General features: G+C 37.6%; 1 protein-coding gene across 1 annotated transcript in view; it reads left to right on the forward strand.

Annotated features, from left to right (window-relative positions):
- Positions 1–22,199, forward strand: part of FRMD4A (FERM domain containing 4A) — a 292,241-nt gene that overhangs the window by 84,450 nt on the left and 185,592 nt on the right. Inside the window, exon 3 of the mRNA XM_036761667.1 lies at positions 4,057–4,151. Within this exon, the coding sequence (XP_036617562.1) occupies positions 4,057–4,151 (95 nt within the window). The remainder of the gene's footprint in view (positions 1–4,056; positions 4,152–22,199) is intronic.

A 22,199-nucleotide genomic window follows, 5' to 3' on the forward strand; every position in this document is an offset into this window, starting at 1 on the left:
TATAGGGGGTGAGGAATAATCATCTTATCAAAAAACTCCACATGGTCCTCAGTGAATTAAGGAAAAATTTTATTAATCGTTCTCTTACCAGAGATGGCAAGAGCTCGGGTGACCCATAAGGACACATGCCTTTTCAGACAATTACAAAACCTTTTTATCTCCTAGCCTGATTCACATTTCCCTCCCTGTAGCCAATTGGCCAGGCATTTCAGGGTTCACAGCCTATCCGAAAATATCTAAACGCCACCCCCACATGGGTCTACACCCTGCTTACACCTCTCATTTCCACATTTCAATTCCCCCCCCCTTTCATCTTCATTTTCTTTATACTTTATTTAATAGATGAAATGCCAAGCCATAAATGCTTTTAGTCTCATTCCAGGATGTCTACATCAGATTTACGATCTCCATAGCATGAGAAAGAAATTTTCTGAATTGCTAAAAGAGTTAACAAAAGTTGTGAGGTGAAGATTCAGCCCAGGCTATCCATAAGAAAAGTTCCATTATCTAAGACAGTGTCTGGGTCAATGGACCTCATCCTTGGTGAGCCACACCTGGTCTGGCAGTTTTTGATACACAGTAAAAGGGCCTTCTAGGAACCAAAGAAAGTGTCTGATCTCAACTTCTGGTCTCCATCCCCCACTGCTTTCTTCTGCAATCAGTTTATCTCTTACATTAGCCATCAGTATGACTTCTTAGGTTTCACAAATCATGTTTCATATGATTTCTGTGGAAACAAAATTCAGTCATCCCTTACAAGGGGATGAGGAATAGGGAAGAGTCTAAGATGACTCTTAGGTTGCCTACTTGATTGACTAGAAGAATGGTGCTCTACAGAAGTAGAGAAGCTAGGAAGAGAGTGAGTGGAAGAAGAAAATATATGAGTTTTGTTTCAGGCATGTGGAGTCTAACACAACTCTGGGACATCTGGGTAGCAATATAGGACTGGAGCTCTGAAGAGAAATGAGGGCTAGATATGTAGATTTGGGAATCATTTGCATAGAGATGGTAATTGAACCCAAAGGAGATGATGTGATTACTAAGGAAGGGAGTGTAGAAAGAGAGAGAAGAGGATCCAGGTAATGAAGGCTCCAAATGAGCAGTTCCAAAATGTCTGTGCAACAGCAGCATCACTGAAATGAGTGGACAGCCTCCTAAGACTGTATCATTGAAGGAAAACACTGATTTGTTTTTAGAAAGACTTGAAAGTCAAGGGACTTGAGATCTTGTCCTTTTACTGATTGATAGCCTCTAGTTGTATGACCTTGGGACAAGTCACTTCAGCTCAGTAGGCTTCCATTTTTTCATCAATAAATTGATGGGATTGGACGAGATAATCTCTAAGGTCCTTTTTACCTCTAACATCCTATGGTATTACTACATTATGGTCCTGTTCTGTATATTAAATTTTTACAGTAGATGGCTTAACCTCTCTGAGCCTCTTGTTTTCTCATTTGTAAAGTGATTGGATCAGAAGAGAGGGTTTCTTTACTTCCCTTCCAGCTCTAAATCCTAGCATCCAGATAGATGCTGTGTATGCCACAAAACCTCATTGATTGTAGAGATTACCTTTCTAAAACTGGGTGTGAAAGAAAGCATTAGATATTAGAGCCAGATCCTGATTTGTCAGCATAGAATCTACCGGCTGCACCTCTTGGAAATAAAATTCATTTATTACAAGATGGAAGCACTACCGTCAGGGAGGCAGAAGACATTTCCACAAGGAATGGATCAAGTAATATTCATTCAATAAAGTGCTAGTCACTGGGGCTCAGACACTGCTATCCCTTCTGCCTAGAAGTGTGATGGCAAAGGGCAAAATATCTCCTGCTGCTTCTGTAAAAGCAGCACAAGCTATTGGTGAGGCATCTGTACAGAAACCACAGAGCTGAGCTTTCAGCTTTTGCCTCTTTATTTTTACATTCTTTATGGTAATGGCATTGTCAAATGTGAACTGTTCACCTAACCCTGAATATCGAAAGAATGAGATTAACCACCAGAGTTGGAATTTTTTACATAGTGACAGAGTAAAAATGTCCTCTCTTCATTTTATCTCTTCCCTTAGAACTCCCCTGCCCCACCCTGGGCTTTGTTGTTGTTCCGTCATTTCAATCATGTCTGACTCTTTGTGACCTCGTTTGGGGTTTTCTTGGCAAAGTTACTGGAGTCATTTGCTGTTTCCTTCTCCAGCTCATTTTATAGATGAGGAAACGGAGACAAACAAGGAAAAGTGACTTGCCCAGGGTCACACAGCTAGTAGGTGTCTAAGGTCATATTTGACCTCAGGTCTTCAGGATTCCAGGCCTGCACTCTATCCACTGCATCACCTAGCCCTGAGCATGTTTGGAAGGAAGCATGCCAGAGTAATTACATTGTTTATGCATTTTTTGATCTGTGTTCTTTTTAAAACGCACTGTTGAGTTCCTTAGGCACAGGTATCTCCTTTCCCAGTGTCTCTGTCTTAGTGCATTTGGATTTTGTTGGTGACAGTAATAATAATAATGATAAATAATATGTAATATTAGTTATGTAATGTATGTAATATATCATATATAAAAATATAATATATAATATGTAATAATGTGCTTATACAGCCCTTTAAGATTTGCAAAGGACTTCAATAACATCTCATTTTATCCTCACAATGACCCTAGGAGCCGAGTGCTCTTATTATTCCCACTTTATAGATAAGGAATCTGATGCAGAAAGAGATGAAAGTGACTTGCCCAGGGTCACACTGCTATAAGTGTCTGAGGCCAGATCTGAACTCAAGTCCTACTGATTCCCGCTGTCTCTCCATAGACCTACCTTCTTGCCTAGTCTTCACAGTGAAGCACAAATGTGACTCGTGCTAATTCTTGTAGACATCTTAACTGTCTGAAATGAAGAGATGTCCCACAGATCCAACAGAAATCTGCTGGATTAGGGATATTTTGATTTGAGAAAAACAGTTGTGAATTTTAGTATAAAGTGGCTTGAGGAGGATGGATAATGAGTGAATTAAAGTCTCTTCCTAGCTTGGCCTTGATGCTGACTGTTGTTTAATGGAATGCTTTGCTTCATCATCCTGGTTATAATGAAGATATCTTGCCGATTCATTCAACTCAGTCCTGCAAATGTTACCTAAGCACCTTTTATGGGTGAGGCATTGCCCTAGGTTCTAAGAGTACAAAGACAGAAATGAGGGCAGGCATTATTTCGATGAGCTTACTTCCAACTGAGTGATGTAGCTAGCATGTATACAAAGAAGAACGGGAATCAGAAAATTGAGGACAGAGAACAGAAACGAATGAGAGGATCCTTCACAAAGGAAGTGGCATCAGAGCTAAGAGTCTTGATGGACATTAGGGATTCTGAGAAGCACAGATGAAGGGGTGAATTTCAGGCATGTGGAATGGCTTGGGTAATGTGCAAATGTGGAAGATGGAGTACTGAATCTATTCCAGATCAAAATGCACCTTCTTCATGGTGTGGAGTAGGAAGAGAATATAAAGATTTTTTCTTTTAAATAGTATTCTATTTTTTCCAGTTACATGTAAAGACAATTTTTAACATTCTTTTTTTTTAATTTTGAGTTCCAAATTCTTTTCCCTCTTTCCCTCCCTCCCTCTCCCTGAGACAGTAGGTTATGTATGTGCAATCATGTAAAACATAGAAAATATAAAGATTTTTAACACCTTAGATTAGAGAAATCTAAAGCATGGAGAGTGGTATCTGGGAGAATGAGGCATCAGATCTGAATGCTAATTCTGACAGTGAGTCTTTCCTTATCCTTTGAGACTACTCAGCTTCCTTCTTTGTGTCTCTATTTGTGTCTATATTCTAATCTACAACACTGGGATTTTACATTGAGATTCAAGAAATTATATTGATATAGATTTTTGGAAAACCCCCCCGCCCCTGGGAAAGATTGTGTGTGTGTGTATATATATATATATGTGTGTGTGTGTGTGTGTATACACATGTATGTATATATATATGGCAGGATGTGGGTTTTTTTAGGACAATTATTCTCATATCATCATTTTTTTATTTCTCCCCTTTGTTCTCCTTCAGCCCAAGCTTTTGGCCAAGGAACTGCTTGATCTAGTGGCATCTCACTTCAACCTGAAGGAAAAGGAATACTTTGGAATAGCATTCACAGATGAGACGTAAGTGCCATGAAGCAACATCTAAATCCATAAATGATGACCTAATGATTCTAAGATAGCCCTCTCCAACCTATCGTAAGTTAACATGAATCATTTGTAGCCAGTAGAATTGGATCACTCCTGTTTTGCATTCCAGTATTCAAAGTCATGGTAAGAATTGAGCACAGTTAGTCTAGCCAAAGGATCCAATTTGGGCAATAATAATTGATTATTTCTGTGATCTCCTTTTTGTGCCAATATGATGCCCATGTCAATAACTGGTCATTGCTGCATTAATGGGTTTTTTTGTAATAAATTAACCATTTCTGAAAAGACATTCATGGTCAAGTGCATTAAATTTAGACTTGGAATGGTTGTGAAAATTGGGTTTAAACAAAATGTGTTCACTTGTTTTTAAAAGTTAAAGTTTCAAAAGGTTTTTTTGGAAGTTAGATATTTCCTTGGATGTTGAAATAATGTTGAGGCCAGGAAGCAACACTGATGATAAATGGAAAATGAAAACAATCTATCTAAACTCAGTTATAGAATATAAGAAATAAAAACATACATCATCCTACTAATACAGAGAACTTTTGGTTTTTAAAGACTTTTTCACTTCTCTCCTCTGAAATTGTGTTCAGCAACACAAATGTTCCTTTAATAAGATTGTGGCTTTCTTCTAAATATTTTGGCATATGATAAATTGATTTAAATTTGAAAATTTTCCACATAGGCACCCAAGTAGAAGATTTATTTTTTTCCTCAAGTTAAGCATCTTCATGCTTCATTTCTATGTTCTAAAAATCTTAAGAGCTTGAACAAAAGTTCAGAATATTAATTTATTCTCAACCTTTGTTTTTGTGTACATGTCTCCCTGACATACATCTAGAACAATTGCTTCCAAATATTTTCTTCCCTTTCTTTTGAAAAATAAATGGAAGGCCTGTGGTGTAGGCTATTTTTCTATTGTACTGCTTTTTTTAAAAATTAGAAAACATTCCAACTAATTATCCTCCCATTGTTCATCTTTTTCAAGTGAGCTTTACTATTCAAAAAAGCCTTTGTACCATAGTTCAATAATTTAACTTCCTTTTTGAGAAAATAAGAATAGAACCATTAGAGTGGCAATCTTGGCCCCCAAAAAGAAAAAAAAATAACTGGTACATGTTGAATATACCTGCCATTCTGGTCAAAGAGAAAAGTTTTAGTTTTAAGGTAAGGAGTTCTTTTTTTAAGGGAAAAAAGTATTTATAATAGACATCATAGACTACAGGGAGAAGGGATAAATAGTAAGGTTCATACTCTTACAGGTCAAGAACAAGGATCTGAAAATTGTGTGCCCTTTGTGCTCCTCAACAGTGAAGGCTTTAAAACTTTGTGAAAACACATATGGTTTAATATATCATTAAATAAATATCTATACACCATACAAAGTAGAATTTTCTGGCATTAAAAAGATAAGCATTCATAAAAAGCAGTATTTGTAGCCTTCATTCTCTCCCATCTCATGACCTGGAAACAGAGTAACTCGGATCCTTAACAGATAAAAGATTTGGGGTAGATTTGCTTCATTAAACATGACAGAGTACCCAAGACAATGTCCATGGGAGGGTGGTGTTCCCTTAGACTCTGTCCCTGGTTTTGCCTACTTTTTAAAGTGTTCCAGTATGTTTAAGAATATTCAATTAGTGATATAATTGTAACACAATGTGATATGACAGTGGCCTGTTTACATTTACACATGTACATGTTGTCTTCCTCCTTAGAAAGCTAGCACTTTAATAGAATGGAAGGGTATTAGAGAAGGGGGGGTGATAGAAGGGAGGGCATATTGGGAGAAGGGGTAATCAGAATGCATGCTCTCTTTGGGTAGGGGGAGGGGAGAGATGGGGAGAAAATTTGGAAATCAAAATCTTGTGGAAATGAATGTTGAAAACTAAATATAAATTAATTTTTTTTAAAAAGTGAGCACTTTCAGGACAGGTATTGTTTCACTTTTGTTTTTCTTTCTCCAGCACTTAACACTATGCCTAGCACATAGTACGTACTTAATGAATGCTAAATGACTAATATTCGTCAGAAGTATTTATTATATTCCAATAGTATTAAGGCATGCTTTATTGTATTCCCCTTTCCCAATTCTGTGTTTTGCCCTGTCTTACATAATCCTAGTTCTGACTTTCTTCTTTCATAGCATCCCATTACTGGCACATAGTAAGCAGTTATTAAATGCTTTATTTATCTATCCATCGCATTAAGGATAGAAGTTGATATTCCTTGTCCTTGTCAAACTTTGTCTATGAATATGTGTTGGACTGTATGTGCATGTGTGTAGGGGTCAAGAATGAATATATGAGACACATCTCTAGTTTTTGGTGATAAAACTCTCTTTTGATCCTCTACTTATCCATCCGACTACTTCTCTTCCTCCCTTTCTAGTTCATCATCCATGTCATACCCTCAAAGCCTAGTTTCCCTTAGGGCTCTGTCCTGGGCTGTATTTCAACTCTTTACTATCTTGTTTAGTGATTTCATCAATTCCACTGATCATTAATAATGATAGTAGTGGCAATAAATAAGTTAGTAAATATAGTAAAAATAATAAAACAAAGTTTTATATAGGGCTTTAATGTTAGCAAAATGCTTTGTGCGTATTACCTTATTTAATCTAGCAGGTCTTCCTGCCTCATGGTTTTGTCCACTCCAATCCCTCCTCCATGCCACCAAAGTGATTTTTCTAAAATACAGATCAGACAGTGTCACCTTGTTTCTCAACAAGCTCTACTGATTTCCCGTTTCATCTAGGATCAAAGATAAACTCCTCTTTTTAGCATTCAAAGCTCATTATAACCTGGCCCCTTCCTCTTCCCTGTTAACTTAAAATATGGTCAATGTTCCTCAAAAATAATATTCCTTCTCTGAGGTCTATTCTTTTGCACTGGCTGCTTCACACAGTGCCTGGCACATAATAGGTGCTTAATTTTATTGTTTGATTTATTATTAAATATTAATATGATTGATATTGTTTATTAAGATATTATACATTATCATATTTATTAACTGATCAAATGCACTTCTCCCTTGCCTCCACCTCTCAGTGTCCTTGTTTTTCTTCAAGCCATCTCAAATCCCAGCTTTGAAGTATCCTTTCTCATGCTCTGCAGCTTCTAATGTCTTTTCCTTTCAGATTACTTTGATGTACTCTTTGTGTATCATGCACATATTTAGATATTTGCATGTTTTTGCCACTATTAGGTTGTATCTTTCTTGAGAGCAGAGTTTGTTTTTGCTTTTCATTGTATCTTCAGTGCTTAGCACAGTGCCTCGAATATAGTAAGCACTTAATAAATGCTTGTTAACTGACTGACTGACTTTCAGTAAATCAGTAGCTGCACCCTGGAGGACCTGTGGGAGGCAGTGACAGAGAGATCATAAGCCATCCAACTGGCACTCTCCAGGGAAAGTGTATGCTAAGCTCACTGGAGACTAGGTGAGAGGTTTCTCCAGACAGCAGCAATGGTGAGCAGCAGCCAGGAGGACAAAGCAGATGAGAAAGAAGGTGCCTGTCAAAAATAGTTACTGAATAAGAACAAACAGGTGCACCTGACTCACCCCTGGGAAATAGTTTCAGGCACCTGGAGAGAAACAGGAGACCAAGGGAGGAGGAAAGGAGACAGGCAGGTAGACTGGGAGAGTTGGTGGTGTAGAGAAAGATCAGCTGGGGACAAAAACAAGGTTGGATACTCCAGAGGGCCAGCTGGCATTTGCCTTCCAGATAGCCTTGTGACAAAGCTGAGCTCTTAGTTTTTCTACTTTCTAATGGAGAGATTTTGCTTCAGGGGTCTGCCTATGGTTAGATTTTACCCAGTCAACTCTGTGGACATCACTGACCACCCTTCTGTAGCTAGTCTCAACTACCCTCTCTGACTGGGTTTTGAATTAGCACTGTAGCAAAGTCCATGGACCATATCATGCTTCCTAGGGAATTGAAACATGTGCATTTAAATGAAATAAATAAAATATATATTTATGTATGTGCTCAGACAGGCTGTGTGTGTGTTTGTGTAAGCACTGTGCACTTGGGAAAATACTTATTACAACACATGTTTTGTCATTGGAATAAGGCTATGTCCTTACTTCCTTTCTCTCCATATTCTTTACATCAGGGTTTCTTAACCTAAGGTCCATAGACCCCCAATGTATTAGGGTCTGAATAGATTTCAGCAGGTCTGTAAACTTGGATGGGAATGGAATTACGCATTTATTTTCACTGACCTATAACTGAAATTTAATATTTCCTTCACATAGGAATTTAAAAATATATTCAGAAAAACAGTTCATAAGTTTTGTTGAGGTCTAGGGGTATTGGGAACCCCAGAATTCAAGGGCAAATTCAAGGGCCTTGAATGAATTCGACCCAAGCCTTCTTTCAGCCAGAGACAAGATTTATTAGAACACCAGCTGAGGTGGGAGAGATTTTAAGAATCCGAGCTGTTAGACAGATTTTAAGAATCTGAGCATTTGTGATGCTTGTATCGACAAGTGGGCCAGATTGAATCTGAGCCATTTAATAGTGGTCAAGATGGACCTTATACACAGAAAAAATGTGGGAAAATCTGGATGTGATCAAGGAGTGACCAATAACTTTTGGGTGACTGGGAGGTAACAGGGAAGGGGTCTAGACAGAATCAAGGAGTGGCAGTCTAGAGTGGGTCCAGGTGCAGACAGTGAGGGCCACAATGAAACGGCAGTTAAAAGGATTATTCCGAAAGGAGCCTCAAGCCAATGTCAGGGCCATGTGAGAGAGTTCAGGGGAAGTTGGGAGGGTTTCCAGGGCCTATACCCTGTCAAGTTTCACCAGATTATCTTAAGAGTGATGGAAAAAAATGGCTTACGGACCCCTACTTTCCATCATATGTTGTCATGATATATTGGGTTTGCATACTTCTTTAGATGACATGTTTTAGATTTTCTTTCAGTGTTAATGAAGGGCTTTCTGAGTTTTGGGAGAGTAGAGACAAAAGGTGTATAGAGTTAAATGTTTCTTTAGCACTTCTGTGTATCTGTAAATTCTTTGGTGTGGGTGAACCCACCACTTTGGTGATAAAGACAGCAAGTTACGCAAATGCCTTCTCATCCTATGCAATTCTTTTCCATGTTCTCAGATCCATCCTCCATGGAAAAATGGAGTAAATCTATCCCTAATACACAACAGTAACATGCTGGAGGCCTGCATTTTTACATTCAGGGGTACCAGTTTAAAACATAGGCTGCCCATGTATTAGCCCCCCACTCTTACTGATGGGGATGAATTAGGTCCTTCAGGAAAGAAATGACTAACCATATGATGAAAAGAAGCCCTTTGATTGGCTTCACTCAACATGAGATTGCCAACCAGAACCAGTAACAGAATGTCTACCAATACTCCACAGTCCCCTCATGGCATTTTCCTCATATATCATTGTAATTCTCCAGGAAGCAAACTCCCTCCCTTTTTCCATATGGAGAACTCAGCCAAGAAAGGTGATAGAGGCTACACATGCACCAATCTACCCAATGGAGTCTACCAAATGTTCCTCTAGAACTTTATATAATACTTGGTTTACACTACTCTTGTGTACATATTATGTGTTTTAACAGATACTTGACTTTTATTTCAATTAGTGTTTTAACAAAACAAAATGTTTCAAGAACCACAGTAAATTTAGCTGTAACGTAAGTATCTTCAAAAGCTGTATGATGACTACAACTCTAAGAAGTTAATGGATGTCCAGAGATGCAATAAAATTTATCAAATAAAAACAAAATAAAACAAATATGCATATTTAAGGAAAATAAAATTATAAAATGCTGTATTTTAAAAAGCAAAGTCTGTAATCAAGTAAACAATTCTTGGTCAATCAATAATTTTATTTATCTATTTATTTTTAGTTTACAATTTTCAGTTCCATAAGCTTTGGAGTTGTAAATTTTCTCCCCCTCTCTCCTCCCTCCTCCCCAAGACAGCATACAATCTGATATACGCTCTACATACACATTTCACACTAGTCATGTTGTAAAGAAGAGTTATAACCAATGGAGTGAACCATGAGAAAGAAGAAACAAAAAAGAAAAGAGAGAAAACAGTATGTTTCAGTCTGCATTCAGACTCTGTAATTCTTTCTCAGGCTTGGATAGCATTTTCCATCATGAGCCTTTTGGAGTTGTCTTAGAACCTTGCATTGCTGAGAAGAGCCAAGTCTATCAGTTACTCATCACACAATGTGGCTGTAACTATGTACAATGTTCTCCTGGTTCTGCTCCCCTCACTCAACCTCAGTTCATATAAGCCTTGCCAGGTTTTTCTGAAGTCCACCTCCTCATCATTTCTTATAGCACAATAGTATTCCATTACATTCATATACCACAACTTGTTCAGCCATTCCCCAATTGATGGGCATCCCTTCAATTTCTTGTAAGGATCAGCGCCTTGGCCACCACAAAAAAGAGCAGCTATAAATATTTTTGTACATGTGAATCCTTTTCCCATTTGTATGATCTCTTTGGGAATCAAACCTAGAAGTGGTATTGCCAGGTCAAAGGGTATGCACATTTTTATAGCCCTTTGGCCATAGTTCCAAATTGCTCTCCAGAATGGTTGAATCAGTTAACAACTCTACCACTCTACCAACAATGCATTAGTGTTCCAATTTTCCCACATCTTCTCCAGCATTTATAATTTTTCTGTTTCGTCATGTTAGCCAATCTGACAGGTGTGATATGGTACCTAAGAGTTGTTTTAATTTGAATTCTCTAATCAATAGTGATTTAGAGCATTTTTTCACATGACGATAGATATCTTTAATTTCTTCCTCTGAAAACTGCCTGTTCATATCCTTTGACCATTTATCCATTGGGGAATGACTTGTATTCTTATAAATTGGTCAATATATTATTTTTTTTAAAAGACAAAGCAAACTACTTTTTTTAAAAGAACAAAAATGATGAACAATCATTGTATTGCCTCACTCCTGTAATTTGTTCCACATAAACACCCCCTCCTCCATCTGATAACATCCTTCACTTTAAGTTTTCTCATAAGCTTATAGTACCTTGGCCAAGCTTTAGCCTAGACAGCAGGGGCTCGTTGGTATGGTTCCAACCTCCAAGAGGCCTCTCAATTCATGCATTGCAGTCTACCAGATTTCTCTGCCAAATTGTGACTTCTTTGAAATTAGGGACAGTCTTTTTCTTCTTCTTTTTCCAGACCCTAATATATACTTGGCAGGTAAGAGCTAAATAAATACTATTGATGTTTAAATGTCTGGCAGTTCTTAATATTTTAGCAAAATTATACTCATTGACACCTCCAAGTTTAAATGTTTTACATTGTTGTTTTTAAAAATCCTTATTATTATTATGATCTTATGATCAACAGTATTTTTTATTTTAAAAAAATCTTTGAATTTTACATTTGAATGACCCTACAAATAAATCTTTTCTAAATGAATATTTAGAGGATAGAAGGAAGGAGTAGATGAGTTTGGTGAGTTGTTTTGCAAATTTTTAAAGCAAGGCAATTTTCCAATCAAGGAAGAAATAACAATAAAAATGCAGCTCCCCGAGAGTAATTTATTTAGAAATAGGTTTGGGATTTCCATTCATTAGAAATACTGTATCAGGAGACTTTGAGGAGAAAATCAATAGCAACAATCTCTGAGCCTGTGTCTTAATAGCTTCTTCTGGTAATATGGCATTCAACATTCATTACTGCCCCAGAGACAACTCACATTAGAATGTCAGACATTATAGAAAATAACAGGGCCTCCTATTTAATGATCAGAGAAGCTCTTTTCCACAACTCTTTTATTTACTAAGGTAAATGAAGAAAAAAAGAGTTTGGCATCGGAACTTTTCCTTCAATGTACCCTTCTTATTCTTTAACCACTATCAATGAAAAGGCAGTAATGGAGGGATGATTCTTACCTACCTTGCAGGTTCGTTGGGAAGGGAATGCTTTCAAAACCTTCAAGTTCTCTCTCACTGGGAGCTCTTTTTTTCTCTTCCTTCTCTTGAGATGCAGCTGATGATGCAGTGGATAGAGCACTGATCCTTAGATGCAGTGCTTTAGCCGTGTGACTCTGGGCAAGTCATTTAACCTCTGTTTCCTCACCTGTAAATTAGAGGTAATAAGCATCTATCTTACAGGGTTGTCGTGAGGATCAAATGAGATAGTTGTTTAAAAGAAAAATAACACTTAGCACAGCACAGCACCTGGCACATAGTAGGTGCTATATTAATGCTTATTGTCTGCCTTTCTTCTTCTTCTCATTATTATTATATCATATCATATATCATATTATATATATTTATTGTATTATCATACTTAGGTGCAAGGTAAAGCAAAAGAGACCCTACTTATGGAATTGATTCTGATTAGTAATTGCCTATTTTTGCATAGTGATTGTACATATATTATCTTAATTAGATTAGGTAGTGTAATTATTACCATCCCCATTTTATGGATGAGGAAACTTGGTCTCAAGGTTGTCAAATAACCATCTTGGTACAGTGGGAAGAGCATTGTCTGTAGTTAGTCAAATAGCATTTTTTTATTAAGCATCTACCATGTACCAGGCATTGTGCTATGCACTGGATACATGAAGAAAGGCAAAAAACAGTCCCTGCTCTCAAAGGAGTTCACAGCCTAATAGAAAAGACAACATGCAAACAAATAGGTATAAACAAGATATAAACAGGATCAATGGCAGGTAATGTCAGAGGGTGGGCACTAAGATTAAGGAGGATTTGGAAAGACTTCTTGTCAATCACAGTACCTAGGTTCGAATCCCACTTGACTACCTGTCTAAACTGATACCAGTCACTGACATCTGTGGGTCCAAGTTTCTCTCTGTAATACGAGGGGACTCTGAGGTCTCTCTCAGCTCAGCTCCAAAGTTAGGATCTGATGATCAGATTATCAAGACCTTGAGGTCATCTTTTTACTCAGTTCTCTCAGACTTTCTCTGAACATCATCTGGGTCATATCTAACAAATATTAATAATTATATTGATATATTTTGTGTTTTAAAGAAGTGTTTTTTTATTTAAGGGTCCTTTGAAGTCAATGAATGAGCTATCAAGGTAGAAATACAGTGAAACACCGTAGTCAAAGAGTTGGAAAATGTGAGTCTAATCTTCACCCCTAGAATACCTACAATCTCATATGTGTACACAGACATTTACACATATATCTTAAAGGTAACTATCTGACATCTTTATGCCCAAGGGTTTCATTAGGTAAACCAGAGTCATTTGGCGCTCTCTTTGTATATCTGTTCTATACCTAGAACAGTCAGGAGAACTTTTACCTGAGTCACCAACTGTTCATTTTATTGGAGAACCAGCCTAGCTCTAAGTACAGAGTCTCATCAACGGCATTAAAGTACAAGGTAGTGAACCAGGAACAGCCCAGGTTGATAAATCTTCCAGCTTCAGTAACTCTCAGAGAGTATCCATTCTAGGTTAGAGAGGAGTTGGACTCCATGTTGGTGGAGAGAGTTGCCATACTAAAAGCATTGAATTTACTGCTAAAGACACAACAATGTCCACAATGGTTTCATGTTATCTTGTTTTTCTGAAAAACCATTTCATAATAACCTATTTCCATCAGAAAATTGAAGTGTCATTAAAAAATAAAAAGACTTGGAATGGTCTTTATTTTTTCCTTTGGTAGAGGCAGCTATAAGTAGGATTGCATTTACCAGACCATTCCTCATACACCAGTAAGGAGGCCAAGTGTTCACTAAATTTCTTCCCATTTCTAATATTAACAATTGCTGCTCAATCCAAAGGGCAAGAGCTCTGCCCTAACTCCCTTCTCCACTAAAGAACTCTCCTGCACTGGACCCAGAGACAGAGTCTGACAAGAGCCAGTCCTGGAGGACTCTGGCCTCTAAATATGGGGAGGGAGGGCATGGCTCCCTTTTCTCACACTCTTCATCTCATTACACCTCCACCCCAGTGACCTGTGGCCAAATTATTTAAAGCTTAGGTTTTGACTAACATTTAGTTCTTTCCAAAGGTAGAAATGTTCAGTGTGCAAATGTGAATCAGATATAGAATAGGTATTTATTTCCCACACACATGTTAAAAGATATAAAAGACTCACAGCTTTTATCGACAGGATGACTTAAAACAGGATTTAAAAACTTAATTTATAACTAATGTTATAATCATCTGGGAAACAGATACTTAACTAAACACAGAGCAGAAGTTTGATGGGTTATTTATTTTATATTTCATCTTAACTCTTCACTGTCTCCCTAAAAGTCAAATGTCTTTTGGCACATCAGGCCAGGAACCTGGGCAGGCTCCTCTTGGTGGTGGTGGTTGTGTTCTCGAATGCAGAAGCTCCCCTTACCACCAGTGAGCTCCACTCATTAAACCCAGGAGCACTGGAACTCACAAGGACTTCTGAGCCTGGACATGTTCCCATCAAGAATGATTTTCAATCCACCTAATCAGGAAAGGAAACACAAAGCAGAAAAGATACAAGCATCTCTCACACTTCTATCTCCTGGGGGGGAGTTTAGTGCCAAAGAGTACAGTTTGCCATATGGAAGAGGGAATAGTGAAAGCAAAGGACTGAGCTAAAAGCTATTTCCTTTAGAGATGTCAGCTGATTCATCAGCTCCTCTAGCTCAGCAGCCAATGAGGAGATTGCACGGCTATTTCAAAGCTTTTCTGTCCTTCTGTACCGAGTCTTCACATGACTGGAGATGACCAGTAAGTTTGTCATCCTCAGAGAGGCCAAGTGCTGATTCACACATGTGAAAATCTGAAAGCAGGCAAGTAATATCAGAATGTGCTCTATGTGGACTTCATTACACCCAGCAGACCCTTGTACCCACAGAAGGAAAAAAAAAAAGCATTCCATTATTGACAATGTCCAGAACCTAAACCAAAATCTCTATGGACTGTATGTAGAAATTTAAAAGTTTGTTAAATAAATTCATTGAATTTTTGTTCCTGAGAAGCCAGTTGATATTTATTATGGATCCAACTGTTTGACCTGCTTTATAACCAAACAGAATCAGTATTATCTTGCCTCAGTTTAAAAGCTGTTTATTAGCCAAAGTAATAACAAAAATATTTCCTATTTGTCTGCTCTGGTCTTACACATGAATTTTGGTTTTGGGGTGGGCTTTTTTTTCAAATCTTATTAGAAAAGGATCTAGTGTGAATTCTCACCAATCAGTGGATGCGATGATGACCAAGCTTTTAGGCCTTTCTTGATGAAGAAATACCTCTCTTGCCTATATGTGCTTTTCCTACTCTTCTCTCACTAATTTTTCCTCCATAACTGTAATTATCCTGAAGAAAAGAAGCCTGAGGGGTCTCCAAATATATATTGGATAATAGAAGCCTTCCCAGCTGTTCCCTTCCTCCACTATGGACAGAACAAAAAGAAAAGTGGTTTAGACAAAAGGAGGGCTAGAAGGTATGTATAGGTCAAACTGTTGTTACATAGGGAAGAAGGAATCATTGGAAATGAAGATTCTTCAAAATTGTTACGGGTTACCAAGGAATAGATCTGAGGGTACAGAGGAACAGAAATAGAGAATTTTTAAAAGTCCCTACTCCAATCATATTAACACTGCTAGAGCAATGTATTATTTCCTTTTAAACACATACATACATACATGGCTGAAAAAAATGTAGAAGCTACAGAGATTCATGAAAGTCACCTTGGGTAAATTATTTAATTCTTCATACTCTTCCTTTTTGTGTTGTTTAGCTTCTGATAATATTGTCCTGGATATAGGGAAGAATGGCTTTTCTGGTGATAAGAAACTGAAGTGAAGACCTAGGCATCTCTTTCTTCCTTACTTTTCGATGCAGTTCCAATTCATAGAGTCCACAGGGGAATCCTACTGTGTTTCCTAAGGCTTCTGAAGTAGGAAAGTTATTTTCTGGTATTATAATGGGAGCCCTTTATTAATCCCCAAGGAAAATAGAGCATTGGGTATGTAATACCATCTCCCACAGGCTTTCCAGAGTTCAAAGTTGTTGCTCCTGGCCTTCCCTCTGTTGAGGTTTCTCAGTTTGGGGAATAACATACAAGAAGCAATTTATCTAAATGTCTTAAGTGACCTGTATCATTCTAGGTAGCAACTATTGAAAATGAATTCCTAGTGTTTAGAATAGCCAAATTTTCCTCTTTTCCCAGAAGTATAATATTTTCATATTCAGAATTGCTCCTCTTCTCCCTCCCCAAATGCTACTCTTACAAGAGTCTAAGAGATGTTGCCCCTGGTGTCATTTCCCCTTATTATAATGTTATTGGCATAAATTAGCATAGTTCTACAAATACCCTTTTCAGGGTTTGGTGAGCATATTCTTCAATGTTCTCACTCTATTTGGCTTAGTTCACAATATATTTATGCTAACCTGAACCCTGATTCTTTGGCATTCCTATGACTTTCTGAGGCTTCTTGAAATCTGGTACCTCTTTCTTGATTGTCCCTACCATCTTGTCACCCCATGTATTCTGTGGTTTTTTTTTAAATGTGTGGAAATACTAAGACTATATCTTCCTACATGGTAGCAAAACTAACAAAATTATTTCAAAACTGTAGAGCTTCACCTGTTGTTAACCCACATCTTTCTGTTTTCTGGGAAATTTTAAACCTTTGGCTACCATCATAAGAATAGGTTAAGGAAGGAGCTTAATTTTTACTTGAATATGTTCTTTCATTCTTAAAAAAAAATATATATATATATATATATATTCAAGTCTTGATCTGGTCCCTTATTCTCTTTTCTTTCCACCCAACTTCCTCTGTCTCATAACTAAACATTTTGATTCCTATTAGATGCTATAACAGAACATGGTCAAGGCAAGAGGAAGAGAAATTCCAATAATTTAATTATTCATCAGTAGTTCATGCCATGAGAGACTTCCTGGTGTTAACCACTCTTCTTAGATATTTCTCTGTCCCAGGCCAGCTGTCTACACATTTCCTTTCTTCCTTCTCTTAGCAATGCCACCCCCTTCTTTTTCTGACTCACATATCCTGTAGAAGGGGCTCCAGGACTCATTTCTTCCCTCTTCTGCCATCTCTAAGGTAAACATACAACTCTACTTTTTCTGAGATAAGCATATTGCCACCCTATGGGTTTCTCCCCAGTTTTATTACTAGTAACTATAGGGAAATAAGTATACAGGGGTCTCCAAATAACAAACAAAAGTGTGTTATTGTGATAAAAATGCTTTGTAAACCTGAAAGTATCGTGTAGGCATTAATTTTTCTTAGTTCCCCTAGTTTTCTTATTCCCCAATTCCTTATCCATGAAGTTAGTCCCCTCCAAGTTTTTCTGGGCTGAATGTTAGACAAAACCCTTGCTGAGTAGTTTGCCAAGGTTAGTAGGGTTCTTAGACCTTTTCATAATCTGTTTCCTTATCTTATTTTTCAATGTGAGGGCCATATGTAAATAAGGCACTTCTCTATTTGTCCCCAAAGATTTCTCCCATGTAGTTCAGACTTTTCTGCCATGACTTTCCAACCTTTTCCTTTATATTTCCTGGTGGTTTTGGTGGCCCTACTCTTAAAGTTCCTGCCTTGGCATTTACCTCCCTAGAATCAAAAGGAACTTTCCTACGAGCCTAATCAGGGCCTTCCTACTTGTGACTTTGCAGGAGATCTCTTTCACTACAGGCACATGTTTAGGGCACTCAATCTTTGTAAAATAACTATGGTAGGAAAGTTTTATTGATGTCAAAATGAGCAAGTTCAACAAGTTACTTTTTCCATCATGTAGTTTCGAGGAAAGGAAAAAACAAAGTTGCTACTTCTAACTTTTCAAAATCCACTGTTTCTCAGATTCTCAAGGACATGTTCAAGTTTGTAGATCTCTGAGCTGATCAGGGTTTCGAGAAAGCTGGCACATGGTGTCCCACTGTTCTTTAAAGCGGGGTTCTTAACCATTTTTGTGTTCTGGACCCTTTTGGCAGTTTGATGAAGCCTATGGAACCCTTCTCAGAATAATATCTTTAAATGCATGCAATAAAATATATAGGATTACAAAGGAAACCACTTATATTGAAACATAGTTATCAATTTTTTTAAGTTTAGAAACCCCTGTTCAGAACTCCTGATTTAAAGGGTAATTTTGTTCCAGAAGTCTTCAGTAGGTAGAAGGCTCTCATAATCCCTTTCCTCTTTACTTGCAAAAGATTGTAGGTAAGAGATAAAATAATGAAGCTTTCCATATCCACTCTTTTCAAATTTATTTATTTATTTTTAGTTTTCAACATTCACTTCCACAAGATTTTGAGTCCCAAATTTTTCCCCATCTCTCCCCGCAACCCCAAGATGACATGTAATCTGATATAGTCTCTACATATACATTCATATTAAATGTATTTTCACATTAGTCTCTATATCTACTCTTAAGATGCTTACATTCTAATGAAAGGAAAAACTGTGATATGTTATTAGTACAAGGGAGCAGTTCAAGAAAAGTACCATAGGAACTTTGAAGAGGGAGTATCTACTTTGTGTTTTTTTTCTTTTCTTTTTTCTTCTTTCTTTCCTCCTACCCTTCCTTCTTCCTTTTCTCCCTTTCTTATTCCTTCTTTCCTTCCTTCCTTCCTTCCATTTTCTTATCTTAACCAGACTGGAGGTCATTCCTGGACCCAATCCCTCATCAGCTGAGCAGAAACTATTCCAATTCACCCCTTCAGAAGCAGCCTGGTGACCTCCCCTTTCCAAGGGGCTCACCATATTGGTACCAGAATTAAAAGTTGGATGCCCTAATGCTCTGAACTTCTGAGTTGTAGCCATCCATCAGCCTCATTAAGTCTTCACAGTAACAGGAATTATAGCCATGCCTGGCTAGGCTTGAGGTGTCCACATTCAACTGAAAGCATCAAAGAAGGCTTTGTAGAGGAAATGGTGAATAGCTTCCAAAGGACAGGATCAACTTTAGCAGGCAATACTGAAATGAATTGCTACAAGTTTATATGCATATGTATGTGTATGTGTATATTTAAACAAATTATCTTCATACAGATATATATATATATGTTGATTCATTTATCTATTTATCCTCAATAAAGAAAAATAAGAAAACCAGAAAAAGAGAAATGTGTGGGTCAGAGACCACTTAGAGAAACACACAGAAAGTGATGCCCATGTCACTTAATGTAATATGTACTCACTTAAAAATTCTCCATAGTGTGAATTATGATCCCAGGAGACCTCAGTCTGTTCCCCAGTAGCTTGTGTTGTCAATAATGTATGCGCCTTTGGGGGAATTTCTCAAGCATAGCTCATTGATTGAACTGAGCTTCCCAAGCTATGACAGCTAATCTTGAGGGCATATGTGGAGCATTCTGCACTAACTCAGGTGCCTCCTTATTACTTAAGCCTGGGTTGAAATAAAGCTATTATTCTTTCAAACTGTTCAGTGCTATGAAGCACTCCAAAGCTTTCTCATCTTGATTCCAGACTGGTCAACATGTTAGAAAGCAGTACAGTGAGGCAGAAAATTAAAATTGTATTTACATGGTTGGTGTTGCACTACTTTAATAAGGAAACAGGAATTATTTTTGAGTGCCTACTATATGCAAGATATCATTCTAGATTCTGAAAAAAGAAGGCATGAACCCTGCCTTCATGAAGCTCATTATTTAACATGTGAGCTAGGTTGTTGTTCAGTCATTTTTCAGTCATGTCCAACTCTTCATAGCCCCATTTTGGGGTTTTCTAGGCAAAGATACTGGATTGACTTATCATTTCCCTTTCCAATTCATTTTACAGATGAGGAAATTAAGGCAAACAGGGTTAAGTGACTTGCCCAAGGTCACACAGCTAGTAAGTATCTGAGGACAGATTTGAACTCAGGAAGATGAGTCTTCCTGGCTCCAGGCTCAGCATTCTATCCACTAAGCCAGCTACCCATTGACATAGAAAGATAACTAAAAATACAGGACAGTCTATAAGTGCATCAGCATGTTGTTGTAGAGAGAGTACTGAATTTAGAGTCAATAGAGATCCAGATTTTAATTCAGGCTCCCCTACTTACTTGTGTTATCCTGGGCAAGTCACTTAATTTCTCTGAGCCTCAGTTTCTTCATCTGTAAAATGGAGAGAATAAAACTTGTTCTAACGGATATTGAGGAAAAATGCTTTGTAAGCCTAAGAATGATAGATAAATATGAGTTATCATTAGAAGTGCCAAATAATAAATACCTACAGTAAGATCTAAATGATTTGAAAGGAAGGATAATGGAGGAAGAATAGTAATTGTAGCCTTGGTTATTTGGGGAGTGCTTCACAGAGAAAATGGCAAGGGTTCTTTTGGCCAAGGTCTGCTAAGTCAGTGGAACAAGCCTTTTTTTGAAAACAAAGAGATGGTAAGGTGCTTGTGTGAAGGCTAATGAGTGATCTGCTCCCTTTGACCAGAAAGTTCAGATACTTTCTGCATTTCTTGAGAGTCACAAAGAAATCCAAGAGACTCTTTTACCCAAGGAGACAATGCCAAGTGGTATAGCATTACAAGAATTTGCCTACCCTTCTTATTTCTTCTCCTTTTCCCTATAATGTATAAAGCAGAGCAAAGATAGACCAAATAACCAAGAATTTGAAAATTGGTGTGTGTGTGTGTGCGCGCGTGCGCGCATGCGCATGTGCTTGTGCATGCGTGTGCACATGCATATATGTGTGATTTCTATGTGTGTATGAAGTGTCCTTAGGACTGGGACAAAATGCTTCAAAATTCCTTGGGTGGAAAACACATTATAAATAAAGGTTTTATTTATACAGCATAATATGTTCTATGGGCCTATTTGTGCAGTGGAACTTGTTTTCTTGCACAAATGGTTCTTTTGGATGAAAGTTCTCAAAGTAGTTCTGAAACCACTAGCATGTTTTTTATTAATTTAATTTCTTCACACTAAACATTCCCGAGTGTTTTACTAGTAGTTTATTTTTCTTATCCTTGTTCCATATTTCTTCCTTCATTCCTTTTTTCCATTCTTAGTAAGCATTTTCTGATAAAATAGTTCATTGGATTTAGAGCTAGAAAGAACCTTAAGGATCATCTGGCCCAATTCCCTCATTTTACATGGGGGGAAATTGAGGCACAGAGGTGTAAGATAACTCCCCCAAGGTCAGACAAAACCAGGATGTTCCACATATATATATATATGTGTGTGTGTGTGTGTGTGTGTGTGTATGTGTGTGTGTGTATGTGTGTGTGTATGTGTATATATATATATATATATATACATGTATATTTTAAATCCACAAATATTTCCACCAGTCCATCATATTCTTGTATTGTAACAATGACCTATACATCTCAGGGGACAGCATACGGTACCATTGGTTATATTTGCTGAGTGGTAGTTTTACTAATTAAAGTAAGAGAGGATACAAGACATTGCCCTAGGCACAAGCCCCACCTAGGGGCTTAGCTTCCCTGAAAATCAGACCACTTGGAAATCCATACCAGGAGAACCCTGGGGCTCTGTCTTGTTGCTCTCTGACTAATCATTCCTAAAATACAGTTAGCCCTTCCACATTGTGGAGTGGTTAGGGGCATGGTACCCCTTAGATCTGGAAAATCCATGTAAAATTTTTTGACCTTCCCTCTATACCAGAGGAGAAATCTGAATTATATGGTATTAAAATATAAAATATGTTATTATACAATACTATACATATATTTTATGCATTTCTGAATTTCTAAACTTTTTCTGTGTCCTCTGCTAGCTTTCATGTGTCATCTGAGGCATCTGGAGAAACTCCCCAAAATCCCATTTAATTTCTTATGTTGACCCATGATGTATCAAAACTGTGATGGGGAAAGTTGAGGTGTGGAAGGGAAAAGTATACTAACTCAAAGTACTGATTTGTGATCTTCCTGGTAGGCTTCCTAGTTTCAAAGACCTCCCTAACTACTTGCTTCCCTTTTCATGCTAGTTGGATTGGATTCTGTCATTAATACTAATGCTGAGACTCCTGATTCTAGCACACTTTCCTTTTTTCCCTTCACCTTCTCTGCCAACAAGTCCTTAAG

Source organism: Trichosurus vulpecula, chromosome 5 (genome assembly GCF_011100635.1).
Source record: "Trichosurus vulpecula isolate mTriVul1 chromosome 5, mTriVul1.pri, whole genome shotgun sequence".
Lineage (NCBI taxonomy): Eukaryota > Metazoa > Chordata > Mammalia > Diprotodontia > Phalangeridae > Trichosurus > Trichosurus vulpecula.